At 29.5% G+C, this 19358-nt stretch overlaps 1 protein-coding gene across 4 annotated transcripts in view; it reads right to left on the reverse strand.

Annotated features, from left to right (window-relative positions):
• The window catches only part of LOC107448010 (uncharacterized), a 31847-nt gene extending 26418 nt beyond the window's left edge, over positions 1-5429 (reverse strand). For 2 of the 4 annotated variants that reach the window (XM_071182603.2, XM_043039928.3), the window contains exons 1-4: positions 5220-5429; positions 5007-5106; positions 3056-3160; positions 1005-1204 (exon numbers count right to left, since the gene is read on the reverse strand). In XM_071182603.2, coding sequence (XP_071038704.2) covers positions 1005-1204; positions 3056-3160; positions 5007-5093 — 392 coding nt within the window. In that variant the 5' untranslated portion in view covers positions 5094-5106; positions 5220-5429. The remainder of the gene's footprint in view (positions 1-1004; positions 1205-3055; positions 3161-5006; positions 5107-5219) is intronic. The other 2 variants (XM_087161577.1, XM_043039930.3) reach the window with 2 other exon arrangements.
• Between the last annotated feature and the right edge of the window lie 13929 nt (positions 5430-19358).

Here is a 19358-nt window from a genome sequence, read left to right on the forward strand (position 1 = left end):
AAGCAACCTCAAATTAAATGAGAATATAAAGGTAACTAAGTATTTTATTTATTAAAAGTTTTGAAGAAAAAATCTGACATAAAAATAGATATAAGAGCAATATAAATTTTTGAAATTCTTTAATCTCTGAAACATATTATGCACTAATGCTGCTCATTAACAAAAAAGAAAAAGTAATGTACTGAAAATTATCAATGTAAAATAAACTAAAAACTAAGCTAATGTATTAAAAATATTTTGCTGTAGCCCACTAAAAAAAAAAAAGTGTGGGCACTATATAATAGTAACTTTTTTTTTTACTATAATTAAATACATAAGCAGTTTATAAAAAGAAAGAAAAATACTGCTGCTGATTAATGTATTTAACATTACCACAAAACACTTTCATTTTCATAGAAAAAAAACTAATAAAACAAAGTTAAATAAACTAAGGGGCAGTAATGGAAGATTTCAGGACAATCACTTATTGATATAACTATTCAATTATCTGACAGTATTCAATATCACATTATTTCATTCCAGGTTCATATATTTGTTACATTTTCATAGAAATAAATATTTTTAAAATTGAACTTATATATAACCAAAAATTTAAATGTTTTTTTAAATTAAATAAAACTATCTCTCACATAATTTTTCTTGACTTGAAAATCAATGCTCGTAAAATATGCATATAATAAATATCGGAATATAACAATCATATTCAATAAAATAATATTGCTAGAAATGTTAATCTTAAAATATGTGTATCTTTTGAATGTATATTTGGATCAATTTCAACAATCTGTTTATTTTCTATTTAGGAAAAAAAAAGTTATTTTGTTATCAATTTTTTTCACGTGAATTGGAAATAGAACTGAAATATATTGCAATTTTTCAATGGAAAAAAAACAACAATAAATTCTACAACTATTCAAAATATTTATTGCAGAAACACAACAGCTTGTAATTATAGAGTTAAATGAAAAACAAATAATTGAAAAAATACTTTTGAAAATACTCACCTCTTATGCTTTTGTAAAACTGGTCTGAGAGACATGTAATATAGATTAAGTACTCTATGTTGTTGCTTAATATCATTCAAATAAATAGATGAATCATCTTTGCTTTCATCAGATGATGCATTAAGAGAAACTGATTCTATTTCTTTACTATCTCCTTTAGAATATAAACGTTCAATAGCTGCAGAAGAATTTTTTGATTTCTAGAACAAAAAAAAATTATAACATTTATGCTATTACAAGATAAAAGTTTCAAAGCTACAAAATGTTTTAATTTTTAGAAAAGAAACATAACAATCTTACTGAACAAAATTAAGAAAATATATTAATGAAATAATAGTAAGAATAAAAAAATTTAAACTTCATGATTTTATTCCTTGTTTGAAGTCTTTAAATTAATGGTTAATTCTATACTTTTCAATTTTGAGAGGCGATTAATTTGTCAATGCTAAGTATTTTTTATAATAAATCTAAACAATAGCTGAATTTACTTGGATCAGCAAAATGGATAAATACCATTATTTATAAATGCCATCTGTAAGTATTTATAAAAATTGTAAACTTTGCTAAAGGATAAATTTTAAGCTGGAAATTTTTTTTATCATAGAGTGGACAGTTAATACTAATTATTGTGATTTTAACATTATTTACCAGCTATTATTTTCCTTTTTTTAGAAAAGTAATTTATTCATAAGGAAAAGGAAGGAAAAAAGTTGCAAAGGATGGAGTTAATGGAAAAATAAGTTTTTTCATTAATTTTTTTATGGAAAGAAAAACGAAACTTCAATTAGCCAATAAAATTCATTAATTTGTTCATGAAATATAGCAAAAAATAAATAATTGATGAACAAAAAGAAAGCACAGTTCTGTAGAAAAGAAATAACCTTCATGTTCCTAAGCAATTATGATGCAAACAATATGTAAAATGCAGTTAAAGATGGATTTTTATATGATCATTGTATCACATCTACGGACAACATGTAGCTCAGAGGATAAATGATGCCTTCTAACCTTGTAAAAATTAACATGAAGAAATTTTGAAGCTGTTTTCAAAAACTAATTTCAATTAACTTTAAAAAAATATAGTAATTATAACATTAACATTCTAAAAAGTAGAATTAGTATTCAAGGTGTCAAAAAAATGATGTTTATATAACAATTATTACCCATAATTGCTGTCAACATGTCTGTCTAAATATTTGGGCATGAGGTCCTTCATTGGTCAATCTGCTGCGCATGTGGCCCTTTACTCAAAAAGATTGCACACCACTAGTTTAAACACTTTAGGGGCCATTCAAAAAGTACGTACATCCCGAAGGGGGGGAGGGGATTTGCTATTTTGTATGATGGGGAGGTATTATACAAAGTACGTACATAAAGTTCGGTGTTATTGTTTAAATAATTTAAATTAATAAATTATATTAAATAAATATTTAATTTTATTTAAAACACAATTATTTTAATTTTTATGAAAAAGGGGGGTAGACTAATAAAATATACGTACTCTAAGGGGGGGAGTAAGACCTTGTGTACGGTTATGTACGAAGGGGGGGAGGGGGTTAAAATGTCTCCATTTTTGTGTACGTACTTTTTGAACAGCCCCTTAGTAGTAAATTCTACCTTAAACATGCATAAGAAAATGTTAAAATAATGAAAATTAAAGCCGGTAAAATGCAGGTAAAATTCAGGGTACTGAGCCTCAAGGCTTCTATCAGGTATTATACTATAAATAAAACATTGTAATGAAAATAACATTAATATAGAATAAATAATGTTATTTTAAAGGCTTCATTATTACAGAAAGTTTGAGTAAAAAATAAAGAAATATTCACAAAGTAAAACAGTCATGGTACACAGATCTGAACTTGAGGTAATAAAAACCATGCTTATTGATGAAGCATTCAGAAGTTAAATCTGCATAATATTATATAATATTTGAAACCTGCATGAAACATATGGCAAACCAATATATAAAATTAAATTCCAAACTGCCATGGAATGAATGTTAAGCTAATTATAATATTCATATAAATTAAAAGAAAAAAAAATCTCACCTCTACATCATAAGTTACATTAAGTTTAGAAAAGTGCATGGTTAGAACACAATTATCACTTGAGGTTTTCAGGATACTTTTACGATATAACTTGATATTATTCGGCTACATGAAACAGAAGTAATTATAAAATTATATCAAATAATTCCAAAAAATTTTTAACTAGCAAAGAGACTACATAAAACATATTATTAAAAGAATCTTAGAAACATTAGGTTTTTAACTTTCAGAATTTCAAATAAGTCACTTTAAATAAAAATGATGAATTCAGAGACTGCTGCAATAAAAAGTGTTTAAGATCATGAATTATATTTTCATAACTTTGAGGTTGGACATATTTCATTAGTGATTGCTTTAAACACGTAATGTGCTGATAATTTTCAAACCTACTCATTTGAATTACAGAAAATAATCATATGATAGGACAAGATTTTGCCAGTCAAATTTTAGATAATATTACAATAAAAATTAAAATAGTTTTTTAAAGGGATAGATTAATACAAAGTCAGTCATCTCATTGTTTTTAATGCATCGATAGGGGATATTTCTATACTGTGTCGATTGGATTTTTAACTTGAAAATTTAAAAATAAAACATATAGAGCAGTGTTCCTTAACCTTTTTGATATAATGGACCCCTTTTAAAAATACTTAAGAAGTCACGGACCACCCCCTGTGAAAAAAATAATTGCAAAAAACGTCAATTATCAGAAAACATTTAATTTTATTATTTTAATAATATACAAAATTTTTAGAATTAAAATTTTAAATTTGAAGTTTGCTGCTGCTTTTCTTTACTTAACAAATTGAATTGGGGGATAGTTTTCAACAAAGCAAACGGGCATATCATGTTCAACATTCAATCGATTTCGATGTTATGTTTTTACTGTCACAATTGTGGAAAATCTCACTTCACAATGATACACTGTAGCAAACAGAATTATAGCTGCCATAACTCACTTTACAAGCAATGGGTAGGCTTCCAAACGTTTTAAAAATTAGGAGTAGTCAGCGTACCCCCAAAATATAACTCATGGACCCCTTAGGGGTTCATGAGCCACAGGTTAAGAAAGATACCCCGATATAGAGGTTTGCCTGAGAGTGTCTAGGAGTTATATCTATCAAGTTAGTCTCCTTCAGTGGCAGTAATTTAGTTTCTTGCAAGGCATTGTCGTAAGTTGCCAGGCCTGTGATTATTCTGCCACAGATCAGGATATGGAAATCTCCCCTATCGATATTTCCTGATAAACGAATACCTGACTTTATTACCAATGTATAAGTTGACCCCAGATTTTAAAACAATTCAAGGGATTTGAAAAGTTGATTCACACACCCGGATAACTGGAAATTTTTATAAGAAGAAATATGAAAATGATCTTGTTGTCTGAGGCCATTGAATCTGCATGGAATCGAATCTGCATCAATATATTTAAAAATTACAGACATAAAATTATTGCAAAAGCAAATAATCTTTAATAAATTTAAAATTAAAACTTTATTTCATAGAAAAACAATGTCATTGAAATCCCAGTAATAAACTACTGGTAGAAAAAAGTGTTGAAGTAAATTTAAAAGTTCTATAACTAAGAAAATGCAGATATCCTTCACACACACACCTAAATACAAAGCTGGGGGAAAAAAATCCACAAACATTGAATTTAACTACAAACAGGAACCTATTTAAATGAAAAATCTTTATTTTAGTTTAGAAGATAATTCCGAATCAGAACCAGTTTACGCCTCTGAGTATTGCCACGACTCAACAGGGTTTTTTGTTCTAGCAAAATATAAGAAGAAGAAAAATTCTTCTATACAAGTATACCCTTCAAATTAACCCCATTCTGATATGTTGTTTTTAAATTATCGCTTGTTTGTCGTCAAAATTTGATGCAGGTACTTATATGGAAATCTTCTTGAAATATTAAACACCTTTGCTTAATTCACGAACTTACATTTTCCTTAGAGGGAACATAATCTTTGCTTGTTCTACCTGGTGGTATCCAATGAACTTTTTTCTGTTTAGTCTCGTTTCGATGCATTACAAATTAATTTCTGCAATAAAAATTTTGATATTGAATAAAAAATACCAAACAATAAATAGCTTTAACAAACATATTGGAATAACAATTACATGAAAAAGGAGAGGATATTAACCAGGGACTTACATATTAGTAAACAGAAAGAAGTTAATATCCAATGAGGAAATATAAACATCATATGAAAGAAAAGTTTAGGAAAATGTGCATCTAAATATGTGTAAACATTTTTTCGTATTAATATACAATTTTTCGCAACAAACTTCCACAATTGTTAAAGTTTGACATCACGAACTATCAAGAGTAAACAACTTTCGAAATACCACCAATATTTTAATGGAAGTAGCAGTACATTGAAAACTATACATTGAACCATTTCTCCTAGGAGCTGTTCACGCTGTAAGTAAAAAATATGAGCGGAAAATAAGAGTTATTTTTACTGCTCACGATTCACGCAACTCTGATCACCATCAAGGACCATCATCATCAATCTGATTGGTGAAATGCCTGTAGTGGAAGTCCTGCCTGTCTCGCAAGTCCTGTAGTGGACTGACCGTAAAGAAACGGTTACCAGTAAAATACCAAAGTCAAGCATCACTGGCAACGGCATCGATCAACGAGTGGGTGAAGGGATCGAAGGTGTGTGGTATTTGTTTTCGTTAAACTGTTCCATCTTAAATTTCTAAAAAGTTCGGAAGTTTCCCCAGAGAAAATATACCCTGTTGTTTTTCATTCGAATTCTTTTCCATTTATTCTGGATACATGCGAAGAATTTATCTTTTTCTATGGATCGGTAAATCGAGTCTATAAAATTTTCTTTGTGATGAATGGTGCCGGAAAATTTTTCAGCTCATATCCAAACGTAAATCATACTACTACTACTAATACTAATAATAAAACATTGATTAGCAATTAAACATGGGTCTGTAATTTACTTTGTTCATGAAGAAACCTAGGAATAGCGAGGGTATTTTACGATAATCATGCTTTGGATGGAAGATTGGAATCTTCTCATAAAAGTTTGTCGGTTGTGAAAATATTTTTTGTTTAACAATGAATGAAATTATGTAAACAATTTCATGTTTGGAACAAAGTAAAGCGGAAAAATAAAGTAAATTATTTATCATTCGGCTGTCTTTTTTTCAATAAAAGATTGTTAAACCGGACGGGAGAAATAAGGAATGTTTAAAAAAAGCAGAAAATGGAATAAAAAAAAAGAGGCAATATGAGTATGAATTTCGCCTCTTCTATAAAGTAGAATGCGGCCTGAGAACAAATAGCACCAGAAGAAGAAAATTGCAAGAGCACAAAAATGTTCTAAAGAGCAGGAAGAATAGCAGGTGTTTGGAATTGGTAACCACAGCCCATTTTAATGAATCGTGTCCAGTTACTCATGAAGCGGGGAATTTGGTTGGGAAAAAAATTAGAAGTAATCTTCACAAATCCTCAACACATCTGTGAGATATTTCTTAAACGTAAAAGAACTGGATATTCCCAAAACAGACAGAGATCTCCAGGATATCTGAATATCCAAGAAATAAATGTCAGAAAGTTGGGGGTCACGACTTTGTGATGTTTAGTAGATATTTTAGTTATCGGCCTCTGTTGTATATCCGAGCTCATATACTGTTTACATATAATACACCATATTTCCCGATAATAATAACCAATAATTTTGAAACTCGATCAGATACACTATAACACAATATACTACCATACCAAAGTGTATAATTATCGATAAATTAGGGAGCGCACAATTGACATGACATTGTTACCTTGACAAATCGCAGAAATTACTTAAAAAGCTTCTTAGAAATTGGATCGCGAGGTGGACCCATAGAATTAAGTGGTATGAAACAAACAAATTGCTAGTCCTGAGGGTCCGGGGTTCGAACCTTTAACGTGGTTAATTTATAAAAATTATATTTAAGAAAAGTAATTTTTTAATATTTATTTTTCCATATTGTAACGTAAATAAAATATTCCTTTTCTAATATTATTATTTATTTAAGTGCGTAGATGATATCATCGTCAAATATAGGAAATTGTTGCTCGTATAATGCATATATATGGATGGTGTTTTCTGCACTAGGGAACGCTGCAAGCTCGGTAGCACCTAAATTTCCGGGTTACTGTTTCCGTTGTATTTTAAAGCCATTTGGCATCATTGTGTTTTGAGATTCTTGCAAACAATGTATTTGATTACTTATTACTTGTGTTTACAATGCTAACAATACTGGTGTTTACAATGCTAAAAATGTTAACACTAACGTAAGATGGTGCACAGCTTGCAACAAGAGCAAACAGTAATAAACTTATGGAAAGAGGTCATATCAAGACTGCCAAAAAAGCGAGTTATTCAAAATCTAGCAATCATGTCACCTTTTTTAACAACATATCTCTAAAAAACTAAAACAAATTTTCACTTCAAACTCACCAGAATTACATATTAACATTAATATCTTATGAAATATGGCAGATTTGAGCTCATAAATTATCTAATTTATTTCTTTTATTGAAAACAAAATTATCCGTTTGAAAACATCGCCTGTCAGAATAACATGTAGTAAGCAGCTACAAACTTTTTAACCGGAACTAGAGTAGGTGCCGAGCTCGAGGTTGTTATTGTTATTATTGATTGTGATTGTATTGATTGTTATTTCTATTGAAAACACCATCCACAATACCCCGTTTTCCCCTTTAATATTAACTTACAATTTTGAAACTTAGTCTGATATTATACTATAACGTAATATAGTACCATAACAAAGGAAATAATTATAGACAAATTGGCGAGTGCGCAAATGAGGCAGAATGTGGTTAACTAGACAAAGGGCGGAAATTTTTTTGGAGAAGCTTGTAATAAGTCGGACCGTCAGGTGGACTGGTAATGTTAAGTAGCATAAAGCAATAAATTGCTAGTCCCAAGGAACCGGGAATCAAACCTTGAACATGGTCTATTTTCAAAAATAATATTTAAGAAAAATATTTTTTTTATTTATTTAACTATATTGTAACGTAAATAAAATATTCCTTTGTTTGTAGTATATAATGCAAGCGTAATTAACTTATAATTCTGAAACTCGGTCAGAAATACTATAACACAATATCTTACTATGTCATAAGAAATAATTATGAACAAATTAGGGGGCACACATAGCATTATATGGTTATCTTGACAAACCGCAGAAATTACTTATAAAACTTGTTATAAGTCAGGCAGCTAGGTTGACCGGTGCTGTTAAGTGTTGGTATGAAGTAACAAATTGCTGGTCCCGAAGATCCGGGGTTCGAACCCTGTGCGCAGTCAAAGTTTAAAAATTATATTTAAGAAAAATAATTATGCAAAACTACAAAAAGGCCGTAAGAGTTTGATTCTCATGAAACAGTTAGATGCTAATGGTATGGTATGAAGCACCAGTAAGCAATTATATGAGTAAGCAAATTTAATAGCAAATTCATGAATTATATGATAAAGTGCAGTTTATTTCTCTAAAAAGAGAAATTGAAAATGAATATTCATTGACATAGTGGAAATATTCTTCTTTTCGTAATTTAGCTCTAATAAATAGCAAGTAAAATTACAAGTATACCAGCCAGTTGAACAACGAGTGTAGGAGATTTCAGCTTAGCTGGTAGTGTTTTAAAAGAAAAATGTAATTTGACTCCGAATTCTGTGGGCTCGATACTTTTTTAATGCATTATGCGTATTCAAAAATGCAAGAAAATGTATAAAAGCAGAAGCCATTTTAATACTCTATATGTACCATATTATGTCTCTCTGAACTATAATTGTGAGTTATGGTTTATATTAACACTGCAATTGTGAGTTAAGAATATAAAAGACAACTCATTCTGCTTGAATAAATATTAAGCATAACAGTGAACAAATTGTAACAAATATTGATTAAGCTAATTCTCTTATTCTTATACTAAATAACGAGTTTTTTGCTAATAAAAGTATTGAGAACATTTATTTCTTTTTTTAAATTTAATATCACATGCATTTGGCACATTATTAATCTATAATTATGTAATTTAATTTATTAATGAATATATTTAAAGAGTAGTTATGTTCATACTAATCTTTATTTTATATACCTACATCATGTAGGTATATAATATAAGAGCGATATCAAGGTCTGTCAAATCATTTACGAAGAAGGTTGGGTGAAAAAGAACTAAACCAGTTTAATTGCCGGATGAAACTTAATGGAATTTTTAATTATTTTCCTTCAACTTCTCTCGGTTTCCTCCTGCAATTGAATAGGTTCAATCTGTAATTTAATCTGGCTTTCTTCAAGTCTGAATCGTTAGATTTTGATAACTTCTTTTTTTATTTATTTGAACACCGATTTTGGAACCCTAATGGAGTGAACTTTCTGATTTTATTTCTTATGGTGATATATATTGAGGGCTGTTATTATAGAACACCCAGTCTAATGCTGTCAGGCTGATTCCTTATGGGAACATCCTGTATGGGAAACTATTATTCGGTAAACCAAATTTTTTCTGCCATCGTCTCTGTTGCTATATTAACAGGGTTTCATGGAGGTTACGACTCCACAATTTCCAGTTCAACGACATGATTGTGGCAGTGTGGTCGGTATTGTGCATAGACCGCCTTTACTTACCAAACATGCTTGTGCCCATCGATCTGAAGCTGGAAGGGCTTCAAGCTACCACTGGGGGTTGAATCCTCAACATAACAATAAGTTCAACATTACATCCGTTCAGTGCTTTAATCATTGCAGTTCAGAGGTTAAGTCAATTATTCATTATTTACTAAAAAGAACAACAACTTTGCTTTAAAAGTTGAACTTGAAACAGACATTCGAGTGATGTATAACATGATACTTCTACCCATTTAAAATGGTAAAGTTTCCCACTATCACCTCATAGGAGACTTAGCTTCCACCTAATTGAATAGTTCTTTTCAAAATATTCAATACACAATTTTAATTTATTCTAACAAACGATTGTAACCTGAATTGATTAGCATGTTTCAAATTTCGCCACACCCTTCCTAAGCAAGTGACTCATTTTTTCCCCCAAAGAAAATATTAAAATATGTACAATTAGTAACTTGTCATTTCAAAAAAATTATGCTTTTCTTTGTACATTTTATAGTTCATAATATACTAAAACAAGAAATGTCGATTGAAATATTGTTTGCGAATCGCCCCCTATTGCCAGTTTTACATCAAAAATGCTTCAAAAGAAACGCCTTACATAATTGAAGAACAAAAGGGAAAACGATTTATGTCCATTTTTCAGAAAATAACGCCATCTGTTGCATATTGAGGAATACTAAGTTTTGGCAAATCAATGTTATGAAAAATCGGTTCTCCATGAGAGTTATTACTCAGTGAAAATAGGCCGTAATCTGGAAAGACCTTTACTTCTCACGCGCAAAATCGGGACCTCTTTGTTCGAGCGGTATCAGCTGCCCATCGCTGAGAAAAGCATGGAGGTTGCTGGTCGAATCCCGCTGTTACCCTGCATTTTTCGTTCTGTCGTTCTCTGTATTGTGCTATCTGTCCTTTTATTTTGACAAAGATTTAAAAGCCTTAATTGAGCACACAATCCTGGAAAGATATGTTGTAATAATATATGTTGTAACCCGTAAAATCGTTTCTTCTTCGAATCAGCTTTTATATATCTGTCTTTTATATATCAAAGAATCTGAAAATATGCAGTTTCTCTGAATCATTTTTTTAAAAATTGGCATTGTTTTTTTCATAAAAGGAGATGTTCTGAGCACATACGAAAATCAGAAAAACGAAGACAAAAAGCTAAAAATCAGGGCAAAATATATGATTTGAATTTTTTGAACAAAATCAGGAAAACTACTACACTCTGTATTAAATATGTTCTTAAACCGCAGAATATTCCCAGCTAAATGTTGAATCTTATTTTGCAACATAACAATTTTGTTTGAATTCATATAATTTTAAGTCTTGTAAATTATAATATAAGTTTCTTATTTGCATTCATATTTAATAAAAAACATGTTTTTTTCTTTCATTCCATTATTTTTATAATTCATATATTTATTTTTTTACGTGAAGTACTATGTTTTTTTTAATGAATTCTAAGATTTAGAAGAAATTATTTGCTGCCCTTTAGGGGTAAATCTAACATAAAAAGTGCCCAGTGGTCCTTCACTCTAAAAAAGGTTGTGCATTCCTATTTTTTAACCATACTAAAACATTGTTGCAATATTAACAATAATAGATTTTTTTTAAACTTCTTAACAATGCGAAACAGTATCATTAAGAGTAGTGAAGACATTTTTAATTGTTAAGAAATTGTAACTAAGCAAAATGATTGTTCCAAACGCAACAATAACAGCGTTAAAGATATTTTTGTCATTCCAAAGCTTGTATTTGGGGCGATTACTTGATTCTTATTCAAGAGTTTTCTAAAAGCGATTTTGATTCCATTATGGAATATTTTCAACGAATAAAGCGATTTTTCGCTAATTTGTGCTGCTGTGGCGGCGATAGTGAAGTGGATGATGGTGAGGATGATGATTTGGAGTTTCAGGTAAATGGTAACATTTCTCATACCAACGACAGTGTTTTGGCAAATTGTATATAGTTCCAGTTATAACATTCAACCAAAATAAGATATCAAAAATTGCAGAATATCTCTCATCAGCTGTAATCAAAATTTTGTTTTTGGCTTAGAAAATGGTTAGCCATGGACATCGATTAAGCTAAGACAAATGTCGCCAGTTTTTTTTTAAATTTTTCTCTCTCATTAAACTGAGTGATGAAATGGCTCTAGTTCTTTTTTTTGTATAATTTTGTTTTTTAAATATTTTGTCCTTCTTCATATACTAATTCAGTTTATATATATATTTTTGTATATTTAATGTAAATTGCATCTCAATTCTCTTAATATACAGGGATATATTTTTATAGAATTATTTGCCATATGTAAATTTAGGGATCAAATATTTCAAATGAAAGCGTTGTTTTAGGTAGGGGAAGTCTACAAGGACATTTTTTTGCTATAGCAAAATTGACAATTTTAGAAAAATATTTTTAAACGTCAAAATCGAGTTCTAGCATTAAGTACCATGTTACGCCAAGTACAACTGATTTTTAGAGTGTAGAATTGGATGTGCCTTCTATTACTCACTGTATCTCGGAGCTTTTATTGTACATAAAATCCCCTATTTTCCAACTATTATCACTATTTCTTGTTAGAAAATCTCACTTTTAAAATTTTTTCCCCTGCCTTCTGAAAAAGCGTTTAAAAAATCACAAAAATGAGAACGGCACTCAAATGCAAATTTTTACACTGTTGATTTCAAATACAAACAGCTTTTTAAACTATTATTATTTATCAAGAGCGACTTTAAATATTTTCATGTTAATGCAATCCTGATAAAATAAAAATCTACTTAATTTCATATTTCTTTTAGCCAAAGAAATTTGGTGAAACTTTGAGATGTGTGGAATCAATTGATTCTAGTGATGATTTTTCATGCAAAGATGGTAATCTTTTATTTCTCTATAAATGCTTGTTAATTTATGAAATCTGTTGATGATTAATCATATATATATATATATATATATATATATATATATATATATATATATATATATATATATATATATATATATATATATATATATATATATATATATATATATATATATATATATATATATATATATATATATATATATATATATATATATACATACAATATATAATCGAACAATTAAATAGCCGCATGTAAAATTTCGATAAAATTAGCGTTACATTCTTTCTTGCTAGTTTGACATACTGCTTCAATTTGTTTGACAACACAGTGCTCCCGTGAAAAAACGCATGCAACTGGTATAGAAATAAATAATTAGTTTCTGTGTTTTGAGTGCATCCTTTACCGAGCAGAAAGTGATAAAGATGATATGCAATAAAAATCTGTTGCTTACAAATTAAAAGTCTGTAGTTTAAAAATCTAAAAAGAACATCTCCCACAGCATCAATACTGTCACTCGTCAGGCACAGCAATGATCTGCCCAAAAGGTTCTTGTGACATGAACAGAAAAAATTCTCAATGAATTTCATTAAACGTAACTAAACTTCATGCACTTCATGTGCTCATTAAACTTTTGCATTTTGGGTGAACTCTTTGCCAGGCATAAAGTGATTAATGTGGCAATACAGATGAAATTCTATAGATTCCAAGGAACAAGAAGGACGTGGCAACACTTCATAGCAAGAAACGATGGCTGCATTATCTGTTGCGTGAAGTGAGAGAGAGGGCATCGTCTTTCAGTTGAAAAGCTTTGTAGCTATTAGCCAAAGACAATAGAGTGAAATGGACACCTGGCACTGTCAACATCTCAAGACATGTTTACCAAAATTAACTTCATATACAGAACATTCACTTAACAATGATTCAACATTAATTTTTCAGATCCATATGTTACGAACAAACATTATAAATCATTTCCTTATGGTTAATTCACTGACAGTATTACTCTTGCATGCTGGAATTATATTTTCAACAGCGACTGCAGTTGTTTGTTTCAGCTAAATTTACTTGAAAACAAGATTCCTGCTTTGATTTTGCCGATGGAAGGAGTTGAAAAATCATGATTCAATTATAATTTTTTTTCCAAATGGAAGGGGGTGGGAGGTTGCTACATGCAGCATCACTTTGTGTTGATATTGGACGTTTCATTTGCACCAAGTCAATTAAATAAAGTAAGAAGGGAGGAACTATTGTGACATATATTATTTAAAGTTCTCGATGGTAAGACAATTTTAATTATAAATAAAAATAAGATTATAAAAAGCATTAAGGTTCTTGGTAAACATTAATTATTAGTTTCATTTGGATGCTTGCTCTACCACTTGCACTTATCTTTTCTTTCCATTTTCCGAAAAGGCATCAGTGATGAGTTAAGTTCAAATGAAGGAACTAAAGCTGATGCAATTGAAAGCAATGATGAGTTGGAAGTTCTGACTGATGAGGAACTTTTTGACATACTTGGCATCAATGTAAGACCAATGTTGGTTGATAAAAAAGAACCTCCAACTTTGGATATGTTTGTAAGCTTGGGAGAAGCGTTGACGGATGATGAGCTGCTTGATATGCTCCATGTCAACTTAAAATCAATGTTGACTGTTAAAACTGAGCAGGTGACTGTGGAAAATTCAGTCGATTTCGGAGAAGTATTGAGTGATGCAGAATTACTCGATATCCTTGATGCACTTAATGGGCCAGAGGTTACTTCAACTGAGTCTCAAAATGAGCACTCTTCACCTGGCAAAGATGTTTGCACTGCAAACATTAGAAATGATCCTTTGGCTCCAATTACTAAAAACATAGGCTTCATCATGGAACATCTAACTGATGTATTTATTGCTGCTAAAGAGAGCGGAAGCCTGATAGAGGACATCGATGATCCTAATTTTGATGAGGTGGTAGAAAAGTTAGGGCTTACAAACCCTTGTCAAATCGCACATTTGGATTTGGTTTTTGATGTTTCAAAAGAGATTTTGATGGAATTATATCAGTAAGTAAAAAATTTCTGTAAAGTTTCTAATTTAGAATTGAATGACTTGGGTCAATAATTGGTCAATACTTAAGCCACATTTTCAAATTGCTCTGGAGAGTATTTTTTAGTGCAAAATGCCACAGTTTAGGCAGAAAAAAAAAGGAATGTTCCCCTGATCCTTATCCAGTAAAAATACTGAAATTTGTATGGTACTTCACTGGAAAAACTGCTTAGAAACAATCTGAAGTGAAAATGGTACATTTGCAAAAAAAATGCCTCGAAATTGCCCCAATCCTTTTTAACTAAATTTAAAAACATAATCTGTTAACGTTAACAATTTTACATCATAAGAGCACATTTGGAATTACTTAATAATGAAATATTTATGAAACAAACATTATTTATAGCTTTTCTATGCTCGGCAAAAAAACTGTACAGTTTTGGGTAGAAAAAGTTTTAGTGCCAGAAAAACGAAATTTTTACGTCCATTAATGACCTTGTCTGAATTTTTTTCCTTTTTTTACTATACAGAACTATTTATTTTTTAAAACACTTCTCTTAATATTTATTTTAAATCCTATTATTAACAAAAAATTTTAAAAAAATGAAATTCTCCTTTAAAAAGAAGTTTATTTAATAACACTATAAATCGATATTTTCTAATAAAAAAATTGAAATAGAAAGTATTTTATAGCATAAACACAAACAAATAGCATAAACCATAAAAAATTAGGTTAGGTTGTATAGCAGAAGCACAAAAATTAGGTTTCTGGTATCAAAAATAAAAAAAAATTATATTAATGAGTTCTACTCTCTTATTTAAGTTTTAGATGTTTAACTTTTTGTTATCGTATTAACTACTCACACAGCTGTCACACTGGAACGAATTACCTTTTCCAGAATAAATATAATATGCAGGGCAATTAGACTTGAATCATACATATTTTCAAAACCTATTCGGTAAGATTTGTATGGCACAGAGCAGATACACGATTGGAACAGTAAAAAAAAACCTTCATAACGGGACAGACATAACAGGATAGACGTAAATTGCAAATGGTTCAATACAGCTCAAGTTAATTTCTTATAAAAACGATTTTGTTAATCATGATGTATTAGTTTCCTACTATAAATAGATATTCTATAATTTATTTTTATGCAGCACTGTAAGAAAAATAAATGTCTTCTCACTTGTATCTCAAACAAACTTTTCAAGATTCCCCCCCCCCCTAGTAATGTTAAATTATTTTTTAATTTAATAATCCATACGCTTTTCTTCATATTTAGCTCAAACTGGTTAAAAAAGATTTTAATACTTTGAATGCTTTTTTTTCTCCAAATATTTATGTTAAAAATTTTAATAAAAAATAAAACAAATGAATAATGGCTTTCTCAAATATTTGCTTTGGTGAATGTCTGAAAATTGTTATTAAGTAAAAAATATTCAATTTAATTACTTAGTCTCCATCAGTTTATACTTAATTTAGACATTTACTGGTGACAGTGCCGGGAAATGATATTTAACAAATATTTCAGACGTTCACCAATGTCATAACATTCACTCACTTTCATGGTAACATATTATAAAAGTTTTATTTTATTTCTAGACTTAAACTATGTAATTTAATTAAAATAATTTCCTCACACTTATTTAATATCCCTTTAGGGAAACACAAGAAGTGTTTCAACCGTGGCTTAAGCCAAAGAGGTTAGCTCCAAAGCCAACTTTCCCGTGCGACAAAGATAAAATATTGCCCGTGCTTCAGATGGAAGTGGAAAAATCTTTAGGGCTCTTACCTAAACATCAAATAAATGCATGGGAAAAGAAGCGACCATCATGGTCTGCTATGAAACTGGGCTTGGAGGAGAGAGATTTTGTGGACACTATTTTGATAAGTGAGATCAGAGAGGAGGAATCAGATTGGATCAATTATGATCAAGAGGAAGTGATGGTTCAATTGAAAATAGCTGATTCCATTTTGGATTTATTGGTAGATGATACCATTGCTATTCTGAAAAAATTAGAGGAAAATAGGAATGGTTAAACATCTTGTTTTCCTTAATTGAAAGAGTGTGTTGTATTGAATTGCGTTACAATGTTAACATGGACTTGATAAATGGACTGGAATTGGACATGATAAATGGACTGGAACTGGATTACAAAACATTATGATCAAGATTAAGTAGCGGTCAAGTTCTAAATAACCGATTTCTTTCTTGATCAATTGATAATTGCTGCTTGGAAAACACTAAAGCAGACTTTATAAGTAATGATAAAGATGAAGTAATGGTCAAATTTCAAATAAACAATTCCATAATTGAACTATTGATTGATGAAAAAATTGAAAAAGCAGGAATAAAAAAGTAACAGGTAAATAATTTGCTTTCTTTGATTTCAATAATTTCGTATTTATAATTTTTTTGTTTAAATCTTAAATCTTCTAATAATTATTATTAATACTTCAAAATCAATGAAAGAAGCATACTCAAAAACATTGAAGATCTCCGTTTCATCTTTAATTCTTAATTATACTACCCTTAGTCAATTCAAATTTAATCCTTAGTAACGAATTACAGAATTCAGTCTACTTGACCAAACATTAGAAAGTGTAAGGAGAGAATTCAGAGGAACACAACAGCTTTTAATTAACAGCTTAAATTTATGTAACATAAGTAAAAGAAAAAAATATTTTTGAAAATGATCATTTCTTGAGATTTTGCGGAACTGATCTGAGAGACATGCAATATAAATTAAGAATTCTGTGCTGCTGCGTAACGCTGTTTTTTAAAGCTCTGTAACCAACGGAAATAAAAAAGTTATAGTTTAATTTCCTTACACTTGAGGCAATGCGATGATTTTAAATTATATATATAATCTTACCTTGAAGAATTATCTGCTCTTTAGAAAAGACAAATAACTTAAATATTTTGAAAGTTATTAAACTTTTTTAAAAATCTCGAATTTGGTGAAATTTTTTTCACCTAAATGAAAACTATCAAAACCACTGCCTTATTCTCAGTTTCTGCAAATTTTTATGAGTCCAAGTAATGCAGCATTGAGTAAGTTTTCAAATATTAAAAAATTAGACCACAAACGCTTTTCATTTTCACAAAACTGTGGCTTTTCTCCATATTGACTTTTTGCGCCATTTTCAAAATAAGCGTAGACAGCGCTGGCTGTTATAAAGCAGCAGTTATAAAAATGGCATATTATTTGCAGAAAAGCATAATTTCATATTACGGAGCTTTCGAAAAGCAACTTTAATATCATTTGAATAAATACCATGAATCACTTTTGTTTTCATCAAAAATTGTATTGAAAGAAACTAATTCTATTTCATTATTATCTCTTTTAGAATGAAAAGGGTCAGTAGCTGCAGAAGAATCTTCTCATTAAAAAAAAAAAAAAAAAAAAAAAAAAAAAAAAAAAAAAACACTTTTAATACCGAAGAAGAAAAAGGCTTCAAAGCTGCTGCAGATTATTTAAGTTTGTGAAAAGAAAATTCATAATAACCTAGCTATCGTAAACAAGAGTTATTATTTAAAACATTAATACATAAATGAAAAAAAAACAATAAAAAAAACAAAAAAACAAATTCTGGCTTTCTGTTTTCATTCATTGTTATAAGTTTTCAAATGAATGGTCAGTATGATACTTTTCCGTTTTGCTCGCACAGGTGACAAAGTTTCACAGGGAGCACACAACTGTTTTTTTTTAATTATTATGATGATTAATATTATTTTCTCGGTGACAGATATTCCAGGAAAATTTCTGAATTGTGATCTGAGAGACAGAATAATCACCAAGTTTTGGTTATTTCCGCGCATGTCAGTCGAAATAAGTAAATAAAAACAAAAAGTAAATAAGTAAATAAAAACATAACAGAAAGGGACCAACTCGTAGTTAACCGCGGAAAAACCGCAACAAGTTTTTCTTTTTTCTTCATTCATTTGGAACAACAGGTCACAATACGGAAATATCCCCGCTACTTTTAATAATAAATGTGAAATAAATAAAATAGTTGAATTTTCTTGACCCGGAGAAATGGAAAAGTACGGTTATTTTATTATTCAATCCGTAGTTATTTATAAAAAAATTTAAAATAGTTGAGTACAATATAATGATCAATTTTAATCCTTAAAAAAATACCCTATTGTATAGTGGATAGTTAATATCAATTATTGTGGCTTTGACCTTATTTACCTTCTATTTTTGGTATTATATAACATTACAAAGTCCTAATAATAATCAAAATAACTTTACATAGCTCGACAAAAATAATTTTTAAATTCTGAAGTAATTATGATGGAATCAATATTTAAAATGCAGTTAAAAGAAAGTAAAAATACTTAGTATTCCTGCATTAACAGTTAAAAATGGGTATGTACCATTGTATCTTAAGTGCGCACAACATTCGGAACTGTAACCAAATGGTGCCCTTTAACCTTGTAATCTCTTCGAATGTTCCATCTGATGGCATTATCCAATAAACTTTTTAGGGTTACTACCGTTTCACAGCATGATAAATTAAATATTAAATTTAAAATGTTGATAATGAATAAAAAATAGCAAGCGATAAATAGCTTTATCAATTATATTGGCATTACAATTACGTGAAAAAGGAAGAGGAATTGAGTCAGATATTTACGTATTACTATGTACTTTTTTATCATACATACATTTTCTTGCAACAAGCTTTTACATTGATTAAAATTTTAACAGAAACTCTCAAAAGTAAAC

This window comes from Parasteatoda tepidariorum, chromosome 4, assembly GCF_982258835.1.
Source record: "Parasteatoda tepidariorum strain Cologne lab strain chromosome 4, Ptep-v5.0, whole genome shotgun sequence".
Lineage (NCBI taxonomy): Eukaryota > Metazoa > Arthropoda > Arachnida > Araneae > Theridiidae > Parasteatoda > Parasteatoda tepidariorum.